General features: G+C 43.8%; 1 protein-coding gene across 1 annotated transcript in view; it reads right to left on the bottom strand.

Moving 5' to 3' along the window:
* Positions 1 to 21,893, bottom strand: part of SCD5 (stearoyl-CoA desaturase 5) — a 177,786-nt gene that overhangs the window by 46,716 nt on the left and 109,177 nt on the right. Inside the window, exon 3 of the mRNA XM_025289812.3 lies at positions 1,389 to 1,594. Coding sequence (XP_025145597.1) covers positions 1,389 to 1,594 — 206 coding nt within the window. The remainder of the gene's footprint in view (positions 1 to 1,388; positions 1,595 to 21,893) is intronic.

Below are 21,893 nucleotides of genomic sequence, written 5' to 3'. Positions count from 1 at the left end.
TCATTATGTCCTCACAAAAGCTGTAAGAGACAGGTACTACTGTTACCCCCATCTTACAGCCAAAACTGAGCCCTGAGAGCAGTCAACTCTTTTGCAAGGATGTGGAGGTGCTCAAGTGCAGGCCTGTGCAATCTGTCTCTTCCACCCTCCCTTTTCTCACCACCATCTTCGATGTGAGAAGAGAGGCTAAGGATCAAAGGGGCACATTTCAAAGCCATACTTCCTCTCACGCAAGGAACTTCACATCACAGGTACAGACTCCATTTCCATTATCAGGAGATTCTGTTTGAGAGAACGCTTCAAATGATTCTTGCCTGTCAGTGGAGATGGTATCCAGGGACCATTTGTCCACCATACCAACTCAAGGATCTCACTAGAATGCCATCCTCAAATCATCTCTCTGTGCACATAAATCCATTGTTTTGGGGGCAAGGAACCTATTTATAAGTGCTCTCATCGTGGCCAACTCTGCTGATTTAAACCAACATGAGTTTCCCTGGTGGCTCAGATGGTAGAGAATCTGCCTACAGTGCCTGAGACCCGGGTTCGATCTCTGGGTCAGGTAGATCCCCTGGAGAGGGCAATGGCAACCCACTCCAGTATTCTTGTCTGGAGAATCCCATGCACAGAGGAGCCTGGTGGGCTACAGTCCATGGGGTCGCAGAGAGTCATACATGGTGGAGCAACTAACACAAACACATTGTGGCCAACTCTGCAGATCTAGAGCAACACGGATGCAGCCAAGCCGGCTTCCTAGTGGAAATGTGAACCTTGGATGCTCCCCACTTGCCGCACAGTGAGAGGCAGGCTATCACCGGGGGGTTGTTGAAAGGAGATTCACCCTGTAAACGCTGACGGGCTGAAACCGCTCAGCTGACATCGTACATGCACACAAGCGCTTTGAGGCTCTTTGTTACCCGGGCATGTTTTCTCTGCACAGAAACCTTCCGGTGTTAACATTTCCAGGAGTCGGGGAGGGGAGAATTCCCGGAGCACAGAGCAGGGGACCGCCAGGGAGGCCAGTCCCGTTGGAGTCCAGTGTGTCACTAAAATAAAGCAAATCCTCTCTGCCCTCCTCGCCAGCCCAGGGAAACATGGACGAGCGAGTGAGGAAAACAACAGAAACATTCCATGAAATCAGTCACGCAGATGGGTCGGAAAGAAACGACAAGTGGGCTTACAGGAACTCCATTTCAAAATCAAGGTCAAATTCAAAACAAATGTGTGAACAGAGAAAAACATCATGATCAAAAGGGAATGAATCAACAGAGAGTGACCCTAAGAAGATCCAATCTGCAGGGCAACTGCCTGGGGATATTATTACACCCCACTGGGCTCTGTCTCTGGGTCCTGTCCCTCAGAGACATCGATGGTGATTGCTCACTTACTTTCTCTGGAACCGGACCACGGGGTCAGCCAGCAAGTCGGTGACGTCAAGCTTCCTCCCCTTCTCAATGACGTCCCGATGCTTGCGGACAAACAGCCAGCCGATGTGGGAGAAGAAGAAGCCCCGGCGGGCATTGTGCGGGTCAGCGTCCGTCTCCGAGTACTTGTGATGGACTCGGTGGTCCCTCGACCACTCGAAGATGTCGTTCTGCAGGGAGAAGGCAGACCTGAGTGAAGGGATCAAGCACCCCAATGTTTCCTGAAAGTTCTCCAATTTCCCCCACACCCTGCCTACTCCCACCCCGACTTCCATCCTCACCACTGGCAGACTTGCTCCCATCCTCAGCTCACAGTCTCTCAACCTCAAGTTCAATCCCCGGGGGTTGGTTTGGGGTGGTCTTCACCCAAACAGAAACACATCCTCACTTAGTAGGCATCTTAGCTCATCCTTGCGTGTGTGCTAAGTCACTTCAGTCATGTTTAACTCTGTGAGACCTTATGGACTGCAGCCCGCCAGGCTCCTCTGTGCATGGGATTCTCCAGGCAAGAATACTGGATTGGGTTGCCATGCCCTCCTCCAGGGGATCTTCTCCACCCACAGATTGAACCCGGGTTTCCTGCATTGCAGGCAGATTCTTTACTGACTGAGCCACGAGGGAATTAGGATGTGCCCACTGTAGGAGGTTCCAGCTTGTTGAGTGAACTAGTAAGGAAGCCAGAAGAAAGTTCTGGTGGGGACTACTGAAGCCCACTGGGAGATCATTCATGTCCAGAAAAGAGACATTCATCCTCAAGGAAAGGGGCAACCCTGAGTATAGAAGGGGATTAGTTCTTGGCCTGACTCTCTCTGTCCTTCATCCTTCTCTTCAATGGGCTTCCTGTCCAACACACCAGAGAACAGGAAGTCAGTAAGTAAAAACCCAAAGAGCTGCTTGACCAAATCTCTGCAAAATGCCAAGGCACAAAGAATATTGTCTGAGGACTGCTCTAACAGTATGTCAAAGACAGGAAGGGAGGGGACTTGGCTCTTGGAGGAATCTGGTCTGCTTGGCAGCATCCCATGTGGAGAGGCAGGTGGCACTCACTGGAATCCCAAGAGAGACTCTGGTGCCCAAAGAAGCAGACACGTCGGAGTCTAGCAGATTCTGCCAAACCCACAGATGGGGCGGGGCTCAGGCACACATGGGGGATCAGCTGTTGACCTCATGATTGGAGACAGTGTCAGGGTCCAGAGGTCGTAGGTGAGCTATCTGAGGAAGTATTTCAGCTGAAACTGTTAATGAAACCTTAGCTATAGCCATGGGCCAGAGAGATCTATAGATTTTTTCAGCTTATACTCTGTTTTGCTTTTATTTGATAATGCTTTCAAAACGTTGAGAATGGCAAATTAAGTTGGGAAGTAGCATTTTTGATAGGAAAATTGCAGCTGACCCTCGAACAACATGGGTTTGAATTGCACAGGTCCACTTATACACAGATATCTTTCAATAGGAAATGCTATAGTACTTCATGGTTTGAGGTTGGTTGACTCTGAGGATGTAAAGGAACCACAGATAGGAAAAGGCAACGAAAAATTATAGGTGGCTTAACCTCTGAGTTGTTCAGGGATCAACTATAATCTGAAAATAAAAATAAATGTATATAGTGTATAAGCCCTTTAAAAAGAGGTAATAATGTTTTATACTGTATTATTCAGTACTGAGTCATGCTTTCATTAGGTTTGACAGCATTCATCATGCTGTCATTTCACAGATATTGGCTTCTTCCTAATGATGAGAAGAGAGAGAACTGCTTTATTGTCAAAGTTTTAACAGATCTTTTAATCAGAAAAGGATTTATGGAGTTTTGTATGTGTGTGTGTCTCTGGCTCACCCAGTGCTGGTGGAAGGTGATTCAATCTTGTTTAACTTATAACTTTAAAAATTTGCTTAACACTTTGGTAATGGGACAAAGAGGGAAAGTAGAAAAACCTTAAGAAGTATATGCTCAGCTTTGAATACAAAGAGGGAAAAAAGGTGCTTAGAAGTCTGTGTAAGGTGAAAATTATAGCTTGGCTTACTGTGATAAGAAAGAGGTCTTTAAATTTTACCAGTGTGTTGAAACACAGTGGTTGGAAAGAGTGAAAGCATTCATTACTTATAATCACAGAATCGAGTCAGGAAGGAATTGCAAATGTCAAGATCACTGCAGCCTGGGGAATAATTTATTACTTTTTCATCCAATGTATTGCTTTTATTGCAAACCCATCTGAACATAGGAAGAAGGGGGAACACTCTGTCCCCAGTTCACAGATGGCAAAATTAAGGCTTAGAAGATATGTGTTCAAGTTCATCTAGTAAGTTTAATCACGGAACAAAGATGGAGCTCTTTCTGTTCTTAGTTCACACTCATTTCAACAAGATATTTCCCTTATCCTTATAGTTCAGGGGAGAGGGAATCTTTGAAAGAGAAGTCTTATTTTTCTTATTAAAAGGTTATGTTGACTCTTGAATTTATTACAATGCAATTTTATAAAAACTAAGTGGAGGGCTCCAAAGGGCTAGAAACATTATTCTTATAAAATTAAGCATGATATAACAACAAAAGAGTGAAAATGAGGACAAGTTGCAGCAGAGATATTTCTTTAATTTCTCTCACCTTGGAGACCTTCCCTACAGAAGCTACTCTGAGTGAAGCAATGGAATGAAGCAAGGATTTTGGCCACATTCCAAATAATTGAGCATACAATCAAGCCCAAATACTTTATGATGTGCTTTGAAAAATCTTTTATTTATTTTTTACTCTAAAATTGAGTCCAATGAAAAAGTGACTCAAAGAACAAGACATAAGCCAACAATAGGGCAGAAAGGAAGAAAGAGTCACACGCTAATCCCTAGGGCTTTTTTCTTCCTACTTCTCTGCATTTTGTTTCCACACTTCAGGTTGGGTGTGGAAGCCAATGTGGGAACAGCATTCGTGTTTGATGAAACGGTGTGTGCACCAAGGGTGTGTCTGGTACAATTAATAAGTAAGGAAGTGAAAGCGGAGGGCTGATAAGAGATGGCAGCCTTCCATCAATGAACTGTCCATCAAGCCTGTGTATTCCGTCTGCCCATTCTCTGTGTGCACATTTCAGCAGAAGCATGATGTTGACTCCAGCAGCAGTTCCTGAAGTCGAAATACATGCCCTTTCTCACCAATTAACAGATGATGCAACTTAGAGCTTGTACTCCTGGTCGGTTCTGGTAGGTTACGGTCTTAGTACCCCATTACCTTCAAAGTGGGCATTCACCACGTGTTTACTGATCATTCCTGACAGAGGAAAAGACTGAAGGCAGGAGGAGAGGGATGACAGAGGATGAGATGGTTGGATGGCATCACTGACTCGATGGACATGAGTTTTGAGCAAGCTCCGGGAGTTGGTGATGGACAGGGAAGCCTGGCGTGCTGCAGTCCATGGGGTCACCAAGAGTCGGATATGACTGGGCGGCTGAACTGAACCTGACAGAGGACTGTTGGTGGTGAGGGGGGCTACAGTAGTTCTAAGAGCACTGGCTGCAACTGAGGCACAGGTGGGCGTGGGGCGGGAGGAGCTGGAGAGGAAGAGAGCCTATCAGGAGTGCATCCCTCAGTGGCGGGTTTATTATCTGAGGATCTGTACGGGGTCCTACTCTGTGCTGTCCACGACACATACAGTGGAAGCCACACATGTGACTTGCATTTCCCTAGTAACTACACTAAAACAGTGAAATTAGACAAGTGAAATCAATTTTACTCATATATCTTTACTAAACAGACTACATCCTAAATGTCATTCAATATATTATTAGCATAAAATCATTAATGAAATATTTCCCAGGACTTTTTTCTGGACCAGTTCTTCGAAACTGGGTATTTTACACTTCCAGCATACCTCAATTTGGACCATCCACATTTCTAGTGTTACACACTTCAGCTGCCACGTGTGGCTGGTGGTTACCATATTGGACAGGGCAGGTTTAACCCGTGACTTGGACACTTTTCTATATGTGTTATACTTTTAAAGATTTTTAAAAAGTCAAAGTTGCTTATGGATGACAGTGAGAAACTGGCATAAATCATATGAAAGGCGAATGCACTGCACATATCAGACATGCTAAAATGGTGCGATTTGTTTTCTGGAGTTTATCTCAGGGAAATAATCATGGCTGTGTGCAAATGCTTAATCACAAAGATGTTCACTGAAGTTGGAAAAACCCTGATTTTCCACATAACAGGATTTTACTTACTACCTTGTGATACATTCATTAATTGAATACTATTTGTGTGTGTGTGTCCATAGAAATTTTCTGGAGAGAAACATGAAGTATACAGTCTTAGGGTTACAGGAAGGAAGGAAGACTGGAAGGTAGGAGAAATACTTTTTATTCTATACTTAGAAATTTTTAACAAGAGCATCTGTTGGTTTTGTATTTCAAACTAGCAAAAAGGGACTTCCCTGATGGTCCAGTGGTTAAGACTTCACCTTCTAATGCAGGGGGTGTGGGTTTGATCCCTGGCAGGTGAACTAAGAATCCCCATGCCTCAGGGCCAAAAATAAAAACCAAAACATAAAATAGAAGCAATATTGTAACAAATTCAATAAAGACTTTAAAAATGGTCCACACCAAAAAAATCTTTTTAAAAAACTTACAAAAAAAAAAAAAAAAAGGATACTGCAGTATTGACATGGAAACGTGAGCTGCAAAGCGGTTAAGTGAAAGACAAAGTACGTGATAGAGTGATGAATGTATTGGGCTTCCCTGGTGGCTCACAGGTAAAGAATCCACCTACCAGTGCAGGAGATGCAGGAGACACGGGTTTGGCCCCCGGGTCAGGAAGATCCCCTGCAGGAGGAAATGGTGCCCCACTTCAGTGTTCTTGCCTAGAGACTCCCATGGACAGAGGAGCCGGGTGGGCTGCAGTCCATAGGGTCGCAAAGAGTCAGACACGAAAGAGCATGAACGCAGGAATGAATGGATTCTTAATAAAAATATGTATTTAAGCATAGAAAAATGTTAAAGTATATGTCAATCTGTTTACAGGTGTTCTCCCTAGGAAGTGGGACAGTGAATGACTTTTAATTTTTTTCTTTGTTTGTTGTATTTTCTACATTTTTAAAATAATCAAGTTTTTCTTCTGTAATATGAGGGTAATAAAGTATTTTCAAGTTTCTATATACCTGAATCAAAACAATCAGCTTCTGCCACCAGCCCCATGTTAGGAAAAAATGATGAGGCAGTAATACTCAATCAGTAACGCATGCATCACTCATCCAGTGATGCATCTTTATACCACGCTTCTTCGATCTCTGTTCTTATGAGCACTGATCAACCTATCCCAACTCAAGTACAGGGACAGTGCCCTCGCTGAAACCCACCCTGGGTCCTGTACCTTTATCACGTCACTCCATCATAGATAATGTCCCTAACCGGGTCCCTGCTGAGACTGTAGAAATGGAAATTGATCCTGTATCAATTATGTGATATTAGTCCATAAGCTCAGCCTTTGCGTGTTCTCTGGGACTTGAGTAATCAATCTCAAAAGCTCCACTGAAGCAGATTAGGAAGAACCTACTGAATCAGAACTACTTTTCTCCCAATCTCCTTTTATACTGAAAATAAATTCTTGAGTCTAATCCTCTAAATGGCAGTAGGGGAATCTGTCTTTTAAGGCCCACCTCATTTGCTCTGGGTAATAAGATGAAGGCCAAGTGTGAACAGCACTGGGCTTGTCCCAGTCAACAGATCTAAGATCAGAATCATTTTTTTTTAACTTTTCATTTTGTATGGGAGTACAGTCGCTGAACAGTGCGATAGTTTCAGGTGGACAGCAAAGGGACTTAGCCATACATATACACGTATCCATTCTCCCCCAAACCCCTGCCATCCAGGCGGCCACATAACATTGAGCAGAGTTCCCTGCTGAGACTGGCATCACTGGCTGCCTTTCCCCTAGAGGTACTGCAAACAGATGCTTGCTTCTGACCAGACACCCGTGTGGTTGTTCCATCCCTAATTCAATTGTGCGGCTGCTTACAATTCCAAAAGGGAACGTCTACCAGGCGGTCTCAAAACACATCCCCAGGTAATTCCAACTTGTATTCATAATACACCTTCGTTTCCAGTCAGCAGTGAAAAAGAAACCAGGGCCAACATGTCAGCTTTGAACTGGCAAGTTTTAGAGTAGAGTGTGTGTGTGTGTGTGTGTGTGTGTGTGTGAGTCTTTTGTGAGTAATGGCATCCTGTCTGAGAAAGGAGTCATTTTATCAAGGGGGTCAAACAGGGAAAGACGCTGTGGCCGCCACTCTTCAGGGACCCGAAGGCTCATTCGAAACAGACTTTATCTCTGTCTCCAAGTCTGAATCTCATCTCCCCCAGTTCAGATGAGAACACTGCGCTATTCAAACAGTGAAGGACGTTCGGTGCTTTCCCCACAGCTGATACTGGGTCAGTATTGATTTCCCTCCAGATAACACTGACAATCTGTAAGAAGGGCCCAGAAAGTCCCCAAGAAGGCCTGGCATCAGCCTTCACCACCTGGCAAATTGCAGCTTCGACAGAACAAGTCCCCACCTGCTGTCTGGCCCTCATGTAAGCCTGGGGAAGTTTCAGAAGCCGGGAGAACGTTGAAAAACCAGTTTTAGCATTTAAAAAGTGTTTGCTGACAAAACTTAAAGACTGCAGGGGTGAGTCATGTTTTCTTTTATTCCTCCAGTACTTAAATTCTTACACAAAGAATATATTTGTGTAAGACATATTTTTAAGACACATTTTTAAGATGGCTTTGGGCAGTCCTCTTGGTAGACTTCTCTGGTAGCTCAATGGTAAAGAACTCGCCTGCCAACAAGGAGACATAAGAGACGTGAATTCCATCCCTCGGTTGGGAAGATCCCCTGGAGGAGGGCATGGAAACCCACTCCAGTATTCTTGGCTAGAGAATCCCATGGACAGAGAAGCCTGGTGGGCTACAGTCCATGCGGTCACAAAGAGTCAGACTTAGCACCAGCACCTTGGTACACTAGTTTGCCTTCTGTGAATCTTTCCAGTTTGGGATCTGGATGATTTCGGTCTGTGAGGTGACCACTGTTTAGTCTCCTAACCTAAATCTCTCTCACTCAATGAGTCAAAACTTCAGGGAAGAAAGGACCTGGAAAACAATGACAGTCCAGTCACCACAGATACACTTCACTCCCAGATCTTGGTTTTTAAATACATTCCCCACTGAAAAGGAATCAGAACTCTTCAGTGTAATGGCTGGTGCCAGGACAAAGGCAGGAAAAGCACAAGAGGAACTTGGTATATTTTGTTACATGAGAAAGTAAGGAATTGCTCCAAAACTTGATGGGGAGCTGTCAAAAGGACCCAGGAGTCCATCTGCAGTGCTCCCATTGAACACACTGGGGTACTCTGATGAATAATGTGGGTGCGTTAAGATGAATACTAACAGGAATGGATTAATAAAATAAGAATACATGAACCCACAATAAATAATTAAGAAGTAAAATGTCAACCAACAAATGTAGAAAAAATAATGGAGCTAGAAAAATCACCATTTTGCAGGTGCCTTGGCAATAACTGATTCAGGCAAGACTCACCAAGGTGTGCTAAAATTACTAAAATCAAAAGGTTGATTAAAATAAAAAGCATATTACATCGGCTCATAGGATCTCAGCATAAATTACTCATTAATTACCAATGGAAACATAGTAATCTTACTATGGAGAAACAGGGTGGACACTACCTTAGCTAAGCGATTTATGTTCATACCATGAATAATATGACAAAGTGATATCATGGGCCTCTTGTCTGATGCTAGGACACAAGATCATTAATGTAGCATTCCTGCCCCAAGTGCCCAATCTGAGTGAAGTTATGAGGAAACTTGAGCAAACCAAAAATGAGGAGTATTCTGCAAAATAATTGACCTGCATACTTCAAAAATGTCTACCTTCAAAGACCAAGGAACTATTCCAAATAAAAGGGACTAAAGGGACAGGTCAACTCACTGTTATGCAGGATCTTGAGCTGGTTCCTGGGCTAGGACCCTGGATACAGTACTGTATCAACATTAAATTCCCTGGCGTTGGTACAAGCATTGTGTCACTGTGAAATGTCTTTCCCATTAGGAAATGCACACTGAAGTGTTTAGGGATGAAGAGGCATGAAGTTGATAGCTTACTTGCAAAGGATTCATGAAAAACATAACACAGAAGAGTGCATACTCTACACACAAAGAAAGAAAGAGAAAAATAAAGCAAATGAAGCAACATATTAACAATGAGTGGATCTGGGTGAAGGGTACACAGGAGTCCTTCATAATGTTTTTGCAACTTTTTTGTCAGTTTGAAATTATTTCAAAATAAAAAGTTAAACCTAAAAAGAAAAAATGTCAAGGGCATCTTTCTTAAAAACCTCAGTTTCCCCTGTTCACTCCATTCCTACTCCACCACCCTTGTTCAGACTTCCATCAGTTTACCTGGACTCCTGGAAGGGCCTCCTGCCTCTAATCCTTTCCCTACTGCAATACATTTGATAAACTGTGATCACACTTCACATACTCATTCTCCCCAAATATCTATCATTCTCTTGCTTCTGATTTGACAACTTCACCATATCACTTTTCTCATCAAGCCTAAACATTTCTTCTTCTTAGCAATCAAATAGCTTCAACTGGCCTGATTATTATCTTTCCCACTTTCTTTAGTTTGATAAATATTTACTGAATGTTGGTATGTGCTAGAAGATAAAGAAGGAACAAGACAATCAAGGCTGTGTCATCAAGGAGTTTACATTTTATGGAGGCATAAACATAAATCAAATCATTTCAGGTTGGAATTAGTCCCATGAAGCAGATAAGTATGGGGAGATAAAAGGATGACATTGAGACAGGCAAAGGCTTTCTAATCAGATAATCTTATTGTTGTTGGTCAGTCGCCCAGTGGTGTCCGACTCTTTGCGACCCCATAGACTTGCCATGGCCTCCCTGTCCCTCACCATCTCCCAAAGTTTGCCCAAGTTATGTCCATTGCACTGGACATATATTCTTAGGCTGGGGGAGATAGGGCGGGACTGAAACAGGGAAGAAGGAATTGTCTCAGGGAGAGGAGGAGTTGGCACAGTCCAGGAGTTAAGAGAAGACCAGCATGTCTGGTGGGTGGGGTGCAAGAGTGGTGCAAGATGAGATCTGAGAAGTATTGTGATACAATAAAGATATACCTGTCCCCAGTGGCTCCTGGCAGAGAGCTTCAAAATCTGTTGGAATTTCCTAAATGATAGAAGTGACTTTACTGCATTAATTAGATGACTCAGTACAGACCACTGGATAGCCTCAGGATTGGGGCTGATCACCAGAAAGATCAAACATAGGATTAGAGTGCTGGCACTTTGGGAGGAGAAGGGGACTGGAGATCGAGCTCGGTAACATGGCCAAGGATTTAATCAACCCAGCCTTTGTAATGGAACTCCAGTAAAGCTCTGGATGCTGAGGTTCAGAGGAACTCCCTGGCTGGTGAACCCACAGATAGGCAGGCAAAGTGAGGCCCCTGACTCCATGGGGAGAGGCGAGGAAGCTCTGCATGAGGAATCCTCCCAGACCTCCCACTGTGTGTCTATTCCATTTGGTTGGTTCTGATTTGTACCTTTTATAATAAAACTGTAAGAGTAAGTATAGCGCTCTCTCTAGTTCTGTGAGTTGTTCTAGCAAATTATTAAACCTGAGGGAACTGTGGGAACCCCTGGATCTGTAGGTATGAGGGGCCTGCAGACTCCTGCCTGTGGCTGGCATATGAAGTAGGGGTGCCCATACGGAGGGGCTTTCCCTTGCATTGTTTTTTGACTAAGTTACTAAGTCGTGTCTGACCCTTTGTGACCCCACGGACTGCAGCACACCAGGCTTCCCTGTCCTTCACTATCTCCTGGAGTTTGCTCAAACTCACGTCCATTGAGTCGGTGATGCCATCCAACCATCTCATCCTCTGCCCCTACTTCTCCTCCTGCCCTCAATCTTTCCCAGCATCACGGTCTTTTCCAATGAGTCAGCTCTTTGCATCAGATGGCCAAAGTATTGGAGCTTCAGTTTTAGCATCAGTCCTTCCAATGAATACTCAGAATTGATGTTTTTAGGATTGACTGGTTTGATCCCCTTGCTGTTCAAGGGACTCTCAGAGTCTTCTCCAGCACCACAATTCAAAAGCATCAACTCTTTGGTGCTCAGCCTTCTTTAAGGTCCAGCTCTCACATCCGTACATGACTACTGGAAAAACCATAGCTTTAACTAGACGGACCTTTGTCAGCAAAGTGGTGTCTTTCCTTGTGTATCTGAAGCCAATGTGAGTGGTTAGTATTAGAATTATATTGAAGTGCACCCATGTGGTGTGGAAAAAGCATTAGTATGTAATAGCCTGACCGTACCAGGCTATCTATGTCATGATAACAAGGTTGGATTTCACTTCAAAGGGACCGCTCAGTCACTCAAATATTTTCTTTTCTTGTTAGAGAGTGGTTTCATTTTCAGTAAGTTCTGTGTGGCTGCGGTATGGAGAAGGGCAACTGCTGGAGGAGGAAGACACGTGTGTGGGGTTTTTGCAGTAGTCCAGACTGAGACTAGAAGTGGCAAAAATGAGAAGCATGCAGATACAAGATACAACTGTGCAGCAGAACCTAAAGAGATGGGCTAAAATATTGGGTGAGGGATGATTAGGGAGCTAGAGAAATCATGGAAGACATCCAGATTTCTGACGGGCAAAACTAGGAGAGAAGTGGTTTCGGGGAGAGGATGGAGTAACAACTTTGATTCAAGGCACACTGGTTTTAAGATGCCTCAGACACGTCCGGTGAGAGATGCCATACAGTCCGGTGAGAGATGCCGTACATGTGCAATGCGCCACACCAGTTTTTTCTTCAACCAGACCGATGTTCTACTACTCAGGGACTCGACGCAGTATGTCACAATCGTTTCTCTCTCTCAGTGCTATGCTGTGCTAAGTCACTTCTGTCATGTCTGACTCTGTGTGACGCTATGGTCAGCAGCCTGCCAGGCTCCTCAGTCCATGGAATTTTTCCAGGCAAAAATACTAGAGTGGGTTGCCATGCCCTTCTCCAGGGGATCTTCCCAAAGTGAGTGAAGTGAAAGTCTCTCAGTTGTGCCTGACTCTTTTCGATCCCATGGACAAGATTCCCATGGAATTCTTCAGGCCAGAATACTGGACTGGGTAGCCTTTCACTTCTCCAGGGGATCTTCCCAACCCAGGGATTGAACCCAGGTCTCCCACATTGCAGGCAGATTCTTTACCAGCTGAGCCACAAGGGAAGCCCAACCCAGGGATCAAATCTACCTCTCTTATATCTCCCTTTCAAAGTTGGGTTCTTTACCACTAGCACCACCTGAGAAGCCCTCCTCTGTCTCTGCTGCTGCTGCTAGGTTGCTTCAATCGTGTCTGACTCTGTGTGACCCCATAGACGGCAGCCTACCAGGCTCTCCCGTCCCTGGGATTCTTCAGGCAAGAACACTGGAGTGGGGTGCCATTTCCTTCTCCAATGCATGAAAGTGAAAAGTGAAAGTGAAGTTGCTCAGTCGTGTCCGACTCTTCGAGACCCCATGGACTGCAGTCCACCAGGATCCTCTGTTCATGGGATTTTCCAGGCAAGAGTACTGGAGTGGGGTGCCATTGTTGCTCAAATGTTTCCCTATCTTCCCCTTCTTCCTTGCCAATGCAAATCCTTTTCACCTTTTGAGTTTTCAGCTCAAAAATTTCCTTCTGCATTAGGCTTTATCCTAATACCCTAACCCATACTTCTATTTTTGCAGCCCTAAGAGTCAGTTTGAAGCTTTCAAGCAATTTAATGCCACATCATCTGGATAGAGTCCTTCTTCATTATATATGAATCTAGCCTGCTCTAGCAGATCATAAGTTTCTCATGACAAGGGCCATTTCATTTTCATAGCCTGTGTTCTTCACCAGTACATAATGGTTTATGTACCTTTAAATTCAAAGAGAATTAACTAGCAGATTTACACAAAAAGCTCTAAAGAATAAATAGGAGAAGATAAAGGGTAATCAAATGTGTTTGCCTTGCAAAAGAGTTTTTAAAAGGCGAAAAATTTCCTCCGGCATATGAAACTATAAATTTTACTGTTAATTAAAATTCTTGATTCAATGACTTCTGTAGCTATTGTACCTCTGGAGCTTAATAAAGCATATAAAACAGCATCCTTGAAACATTCCTGTGACAAGAGCTCTGGTTGGCACTGGAAGGAACTAGAACAGTATGATTGAAAAGCCTGAACTTTAATAAACAAGAACCAGAGATGAAAAACAGCTCAGAGTCTATGGGGATCGGGTGGGGGATGCAGCTAAAGGAAGGCTCCAAAGTAGCTGTTAGCTCTAGCTTTATTTAGCATCTTTATTAATGACTAGGAACAAGCTGTACACATTTAATAACATTTTTGGTTGGTGCCAAATTAGGGGGTGCTGCAGACATCATTGAGGGACAGAGAAATAACACAGATGGATCTAAAGAGGTTAGAAATAGGAAGAGAAATTATCACAATGAGATTTGATTTAGGCAAAATGCAAATGAAGGCAGCTGGGAGAGAAACCATCCAAAATGCCAAATAATCAGTGGGTTGGGAAACCTAGAAAGCAGCAACATAAGAGCGTCTGGCAGGAGAGCAGTGGAATGAAGAATGAGCGGTGACAACCTGCTGGCTCCGCCCCAACGCTTGGTGGCAGGTACAGACAGAAATGGCTTGTAAGGGACTTGCACTATGACACAGTCTCCTTCAACACCCACCAGCATTTTTTGGAGAAAACGTGGAAAAAATAAACAAAAATAAGTATGATATTTGGCCCTTCATTTTTCAGTTGTTGGAGGATATGGCAACCCACCCCAGTGTTCTTGCCTGCAGAATCCCCATGGACAGAGGAGCCTGACAGACGACCATCCACAGGGTTGCAAAGAGTCGGACACAACTGAGCGACTCAGCACTTTTCAGTTGTTAGAAAAGGGATACGACTTAGTTTTTAATGTCCCTCAGCTTCAAACTTGTGGTTTCAGAAAAGACTGGCAGGGGGGGAGTGGAAGTGGGGAGAGAGGTGAAGAGAGGGTAGGGACAGAATACTATTAAGATGCCCTGTCTCTGCACTTTTAAACATCTTAGGTGTGAAAAGAAGGGAGAAATAAACATTTAGCTTGAAAATATGTTTCAAAACAGATTCCAAATGGACAGAACTGCATGTGAAATTCATCTTAAAATAGAGGTATTCATTTTAATATTCATCTTAAAATATCTTTCAATAGAGGTGTGGAGCCAAATTCACATGTATCAGTAAAAATCTGGTGGCTATTTGTTTGCAAAAATACCCTCAACTTTACCAAGTGTTTCTTTCAATAAAAACTCTCTGTATGCCTTGAAAGTCTGTCATTATTTGCTTACAAAATTTAATCACCTGCTTAGGAATACATCTGTAGTACAAAGAGGGTAAGATTTTATAAAAAGCCTCTGCTATATTTGGGAAGACTAACACGAGAGACCAGACTAGTCTTATTGGTTGGCATGTCCATCTACAGTCACTCTCTCTTCTCAGGCCACCTCAGTCGATCACCTTTTCCTTCCCTTGAGACAGTTTCCCTCACGTCACCTGTTTCCACTGACCTAGATCCATAACAAAGAAGGAGGTGAAGCATCTTAGGCGGGAAGAGTCATCTTAATCTCTACCTTAAAGGGTACATTTTTCTTGGCAGGAAATATGTAGTTTATCCTACCAGAAGGAAGGACAATGCTGGGCCCTATGCAGTAGCCCTGGGAGAATTTCTTTTCTTTCCTGCCTCCCACCTCCTCCCCGTCATCTCTCGGAGTGTCTCTCGATTCTGATGGAGTCACAAAGCAGCATGTATATAACAATGCTTTGATGAATCCATATATCACCAGAGACCATTGCCATTTCCTCCTCTAGGGGATCTTCCTGACCCAGGGATTGAACCCGCGTCTCCTGCTATTCCTGTATTGGCAGCCACCTGGGAAGCCCTACTTCTACTTGATACCAGAGGTGACCAGGAGGGCAAGATGCCCTCCAAGAAGGAGACAGTGTGAGGCAGGCATGCAAGTCATCTTCCAAAACCATACCGGGAAGTCTTCTTTGGGCACTGGGGTCAGGACCACTTCTGTGCTGGCTGTTGACACAGTGGGAGGAAACCAACCACATCCACCCATCTCAACAGAAGAAGGAGAACATGTTTCTGCCATGTGGAAGAAAGGCTGTACATCTGAGACTTAGGGTAGCTGTTAGGGAAGGCAGTAGAACCTGAGAGAGGAGCTCTGCACTGAAAGTCAGGACCCAAGAACCAACGTAAGCTTCAGGATTCTTGAGCCTGTGGCATGTTCTGGGGTTTTCTTCTCCTTCTAAGCAACGGTCACTCCATGCTGCTGCTAACACCCCAAGCTGTCCTCAAGGGCACTGCCTCACATGCAGTCTCCCTCCTTGACACGCACACCCCAGAGAGACCCAGCCTTAGGGGGTAGGTCCCCGATCCTGAATCTGGTACAACATCTTTGGGGTCTCATGACAGTGGTCTGAGGTCTGAGGCTCATATGTGCCATTGAAATGCATGAGGCATGTCGCTCCACTGCCTAAAAGCTTGCAATGCCTTCCTGGGGCTTTATTTTTTTTTTTTTGGCTACATCACATGGCAGGTAGCATCTAAGTTCCCTGACCAGGGATTGAACCCATGCCCCCTGCATTGGAAGCACAGAGTCTCAGCTACTGGACCAACAGGGAAGTGCCCCGAGGGCTTTTAGAAGAATATCCAAACTCCCTGCCACTCCTAGCAGAGCCCTGCACTGGTGTGGCCCAGCCCTCCTCTCTGGCATCTCCTATGACCACCTTCTCCCTCAATCACGTGGCCTAGTCACACGGGCCATCTTGCTCCTCCTTGAACGTGCCATACTTGTTCCCACTTCTGACTCCTCCTTCTATCTGGAATGCTCTTCCCCTACTTGTTCCTTCCCTCACGCCTCAGTTCTAAGGCCACGCCCTAAGTGACAATTTCTCTAACCATTCTCTCTAAAGGAGTCACCCTCCCTGGCATTCTTTATCATACACTGTGTTTCAATTCTTCAGCTCTTCTCTCTTTCTAAATAAACTTGTCTATTCATTACTTGTTGGGCTTCCCTTGTGGCTCAGCTGGTAAAGAATCCACCTGCAATGTGGGAGACCTGGGTTCGATCCCTGGGTTGGAAATATCCCCTGGAGAAGGGAAAGGCACTCCAGTATTCTGGCCTAGAGAATTCCATCTCTTTCTGAATAAAGCTTATTTATTCACTGCTTGTTTATTTGCTTTCTCTCCCACTGGAATATACATGTTCATGAGAACAGAGACCTTGGCCTTTTCTTCTCCAGTGCTGGAAATGACGTTTGGCACATGTATCTGCCAAATGAAAGATAAATAGACACTTGAATGCTGGGAGAGGCATGAGGGCATTGCAATGAGAGGGTGACCTCTAGAGTTAAGGTGCCTGCACGTGCATTCCCCTTCTGTTACTTAAATCTGTATGTTCTTGGAAAGATTCAATGTTTTCATCTATCAAACGAGGAAAAGAGCAGTATCTTTGTACGGTTATTGTCAGATGACTAAAATACTAAATGAAGTGCTGGTATGTAGTCAGTGCTCAGTAACTGTTGTTCTTTTGTTGTTATATAATTGCCAAAGTTCATGGCCCATGACTCCGAGATTCACTTGACTGTATTTATGAATCACGCTGCAACTTCCACTTTCTGGTCTGACATGTAAAGAGCTTGGAAGTATTTACTCTCATCTTTTGGAACAAGAAAGAAAAAAGCCCAGTAAACTGAAAATCATCAAGTCTTCTTTGATCTATCAGAGAATTGAGGTCACAGGGCAAACTGCTGCACCAAAAGCTAGAGAGACAGACAGACAGAATCACAGCCTAGATGGACAGACAGAATCACAGACTAGCAGGAGCAGAGGCCAGGAGGAAAAGCCTGCAGCTGGCAGCAGCGTGGCAGCAATACTCTAAGCTGTAATTGATGAATTGCTGGAGGTTTAGTGTGGGCGAGCGTGAGAATGAAAAACTCTTAGGGAGTCCAGTCCAGGCGCCCCCACACTTTCATGAATCTTCCCTCCAGGAGGCCTGCCAGGTTCTCGCGATGATCAACCAAGAAAAATCCCCTTGCTCTTCCAGCAGGAGGAGAAAAGTAAACATTTTGAAATACAAGACAGAGCTCTCTGTTCCCCTTAGCAAGATCTGTTCTTAAGAGAAATTATTTCAGCAGAGCTTAATCAATGGGGATTTTACCAAAGCCTGACTAATCTGGGGGCGGGGGAGGGAAATACTCAGCTCCAGGTCAATGGAAGACTGAGACCTAATCATGGGATGGAGGAGGCGTCCCTTCAAAGGATTCTGTACAACAGGGGATTCAACTGAAAGAACTGAAAGCCTTAACTCCTGTTTAAGAAGTCTCTAGGAAAACCCAGCAACTCAGGGACAAAAAGAAGGTCACTGGATACTACACTACAGATACTGCACACAGTAACACAGCCTAATTCCTAGCCCGATAAACAAAAAAGTCTCACACTAAAACCCTATTTCCTCAGTTCCTGTTACCCAGTACATCATGTCCACCTCTCAACAAAAAATTATGGAATATGTCAAAAAAGCAAAAAATACCATCTTAAAAGAAAAAGCAAGCATCAGAACTAGACTCAGATATGAGAGAGATGTTGGAGTTATCAGACTGGCTATTTGAAATAATTACAATTGATGTGCTAAGGACTCGAATAGAAAAAGTAAACAACATGTAAGAACATATGGATGTTATAAGCAGAGAGATGGGAAGTCTAAGAAAGAATGAGAAGAAACAGACCGAAGTCAGAAACACTGTAACAGATGAAGAATGTCTTTGATTGGCTCATCACTAGACTGGACATGGCTAAGGAAAGAATCACTGAACTTTAAGACATATTGATGGCAGTCGCCCCAAACTGAAATGTGAAAAGATTGCAACAGAGTATCTGAGAACTGTGGGACAATTATAAATGGTGTAAGTTGTGTGTAATGGGAATACCAAAAGGAGAAGGAAGGAAAGAAAGGAGGGAAGGTGGGAAAGAGCAAAAGAGGGTGGGCAGGAGAGAAGAAGGAACAAACAGTAGAAATATGTGAAGAAATAATGGCTGAAAGAGATGTTTGTAAAATTACAGAAAGACACCCAACCACTGATCTAGGAAGTTCAGAGAGCAAGCACTAAGCAGGATAAATAGCAAAAATCTATTGTTGAGCATATCATATTCACCTGGAAAAAAATCAAAGACAAAACGAAAATCTTGAAAGCAACCAAAGAGTGAGGGAAAAAAAAAAACCTTACCTGTAGAGAAGTGAGGATAAGAATTACACCAGGTATACGGGGTTTTCTCTTAAGAAACATATCAGCAAGAAGAAAGTGGAGTAAACTATCATAAATGTTGAAAGAAAAATCCACAGACTTGAATTCTGTACTCAGAAAGTTATTCTTCAAAAGTGAAGGGGAAATAAACACTTTCTTAGACAAACAAAAATTGAAGAAATTTGTCACTGGTAGATCTGCCTGGCAAGAAATGACAGAAATGCTTTACAGAGAAGGAAAATGGCACAGGTTGGAAACTCAGTTCTACACAAAGAAAGAATATTAGAGAATGAATAAATGAAGGTAAAATAAAACCTTCAACTTTTATTATTCTTAATTGATCTAATAGACAACAATTGACTTGCAATAAAAAGGGCAAAAATAAAATTGGTGATTATAGCTTATGGATGTATGAAATGAATGACAGTGATGTCATAAGGGACAAGAAAGAGGAAGTGGGAATATCAGCGCAGTACCATGAAATGGTACAGTGTTATCTGAAAGTGGACTCGGATTACCTTTAAATGTATTTTACAAACTCTAGAGCAGTGACTAAAAGAATTTGAAAAGAAGTATAATCGACATGTCAAGAGAGGAAACAAAATAGAATCTTGTAAAATGTTCAAATAAAACCAGGGAAGACAGAAAAATGACTGGAAGACAAAAGAAACAAAGAACAGGGGCAATGAATAGCAAGCAGAAATACAGCAGATATTAACTCACACATATTAATAATCACTTTGAGTGTGAATGGTCTACATATACCAATCAAAAGACAGGGACTGTTGGGGTGGATAAAAGAACAAGATCCAACTAAAAGTTGTTTACAAGTCACACTGTTGAGCGTTACAAAAGAACATCTGTGTGTAAACCAAGGGTCAGAAGACTTAAGTTTCAGTCTGGTCTATCCACTAACTAGTTTGTGACCTTCAACAAGTCCCTGATATTCTTTCAGTTCAGTTCAGCCGCTCAGTCATGTCCGACTCTTTTCAACCCCATGGACTGCAGCAGGCCAGGCTTCCTGTCCATCACCAACTCCCGGAGCTTACTCAAACTCAGGTCCATTGACTTGGTGATGCCATCCAACCATCTCATCCTCTGTCATCGCCTACTCCTCCTGCCTTCAATCTTTTCCAGCATCAGGGTCTTTTCCAAAGAGTTAGTTCTTTAAATCAGGTGGCCAAAGTATTGGAGCTTCAGCTTCAGCATCAGTCCTTCCAATGAATATTCAGGACTGATTTCCTTTAGGATTGACTAGTTTGATCTCCTTGCTGTCCAAGGCACTCTTCAGCATCACAGTTCAAAAGCATCAATTCTTTGGCACCCAGCTTTCTTTAATGGTCCAGCTCTCACATCCAAACATGACTACTGGAAAAACCACAGCTTTGACTATAGCTTTTTTTTTTTCCCCTACACAAAATGATGGAGAAGAAGGATGTGCGCTCATCTTCTCCTTTGAGAACTCCAAAACTGCAACTCACTGCTGAACAACCATCAACAGGAGAAAGTTGGATCCCACCAAAAAAAGAGACCCCACGTCCAAGGGCAAAGGATAAGCCCCAACAAGACAGTGAAAGTGAAAGTCGCTCAGTCGTGTCCAACTCTTTGCGACCCCATGGACTTAGTCCAGGGAATTCTCCAGGCCAGAATAGTGGAATGGGTACCTTTTCCCTTCTCCAGGGGATCTTCCCAACCCAGGGATGAAACCCAGGTCTCCCGCATTGCAGGCGGATTCTTTATTAGCTGAGCCACAAGGGAAGCCCAAGAATACTGGAGCAAGTAGCCTATCCCTTCTCCAATGGATTTTCCCGTCCCAGGAATCGAACTGGGGTCTCCTGCATTGCAGGCAGATTCTTTACCAACTGAGATATGAGGGAAGCCCATCAACAAGACGGTATGCAGGGCAAAATTGCATTTAGAATCAAACCCCACACCCACTGCCCCTCTTTATCTTTCCGTAAAATAGGAGGACCTAGGCCAAATCCCTGTAGTTCCCTTACAGATTGAAATCCAGTGCCTCTCTACTAGGGTCTGATGAGTAAATGTGGACAGTAAGGGAGGGGACTAAAGCACCTACAGGTGCTTTTGGTTGGACTGAGGTCACAACAGACCCAGCTGCAGCCAGCAGGGGTGTGTGTCGATGAACACAACAGCCCAAATCCAAAGTTGTGGGTACTCTGTGAAAACCAAACTCTTGGAGACCACTGGATGGCAGGAATCCCTCACTCAGGTTCATAGTTGACTAGAGAAAATTATAAGAAGTTCACAAGCAACCTTTTGAGTGACTTATATCCTACTGGTAAGGAAGGAGAGTCCCTTGGACTGCAAGGAGATCAAACCAGTCGGAAATGACTGAGCGACTGAACTGAAGGAAGGAGAACAAGCCATAGAGGAATTCATGGGGTCTTTGCTGAATGCAAGGGTATGGGCGGGACAGAGGATTATTACAGCTCCTTATCTGGCATTCCTTGCCCATCATCATCTTTTAAGACTCAGCTTTCCCACTACTGCCCTCTCCCCCATACCCAGATCCTCTGAAGAAGAAAGAGAAAAAGAAGTTTTGAACGTTTCAGTCATATTTTTAAGATTGTTCTTGATGATCAAGATCTTGTTAGCAGCCTCTAGCAAAAGCCCTGTTGATCCTCAAACAGAGATAACCATGGCATCACTTGTCCATTTTGGCCAAAGGCATGACTATTCTTATGGAAGAAAGCAGAAGAGAATCTTTGAAATGATCTTTTAAAATGCAAGGGGACATCAAAGGGAAACGAATCAATGATGCTGCATTAAGTTAAAGGTGTAGGTCACTGCCCTAGACCGGCAGATCAGAGCACACTTTGTTACTTTCCAGGTGGTTCTCTTCCTAAGGTTAAGTGGCCTGAATCAACTGCATTCTTTCCTCTGACTCAGGCATTATACGGACCCTGGCCCTTTGCTGATCTTATGGAAGACATCGCTCATCTAGGTCAAAGTGCCATTGTTAAAAAACTGCAAATGCCAAAAGCACCTACATTTCCACTGGGAAACATCTCATTAGCTGGAAGCCTACATAAAGGCAAGGTTTGTAACTATGTTGCAAATCATTGTATCCAGTGTGCCTAGTTCAGTG

This window comes from Bubalus bubalis, chromosome 7 (genome assembly GCF_019923935.1).
Source record: "Bubalus bubalis isolate 160015118507 breed Murrah chromosome 7, NDDB_SH_1, whole genome shotgun sequence".
NCBI lineage: Eukaryota > Metazoa > Chordata > Mammalia > Artiodactyla > Bovidae > Bubalus > Bubalus bubalis.
This window is presented reverse-complemented; position numbering and strand designations above follow the sequence as displayed.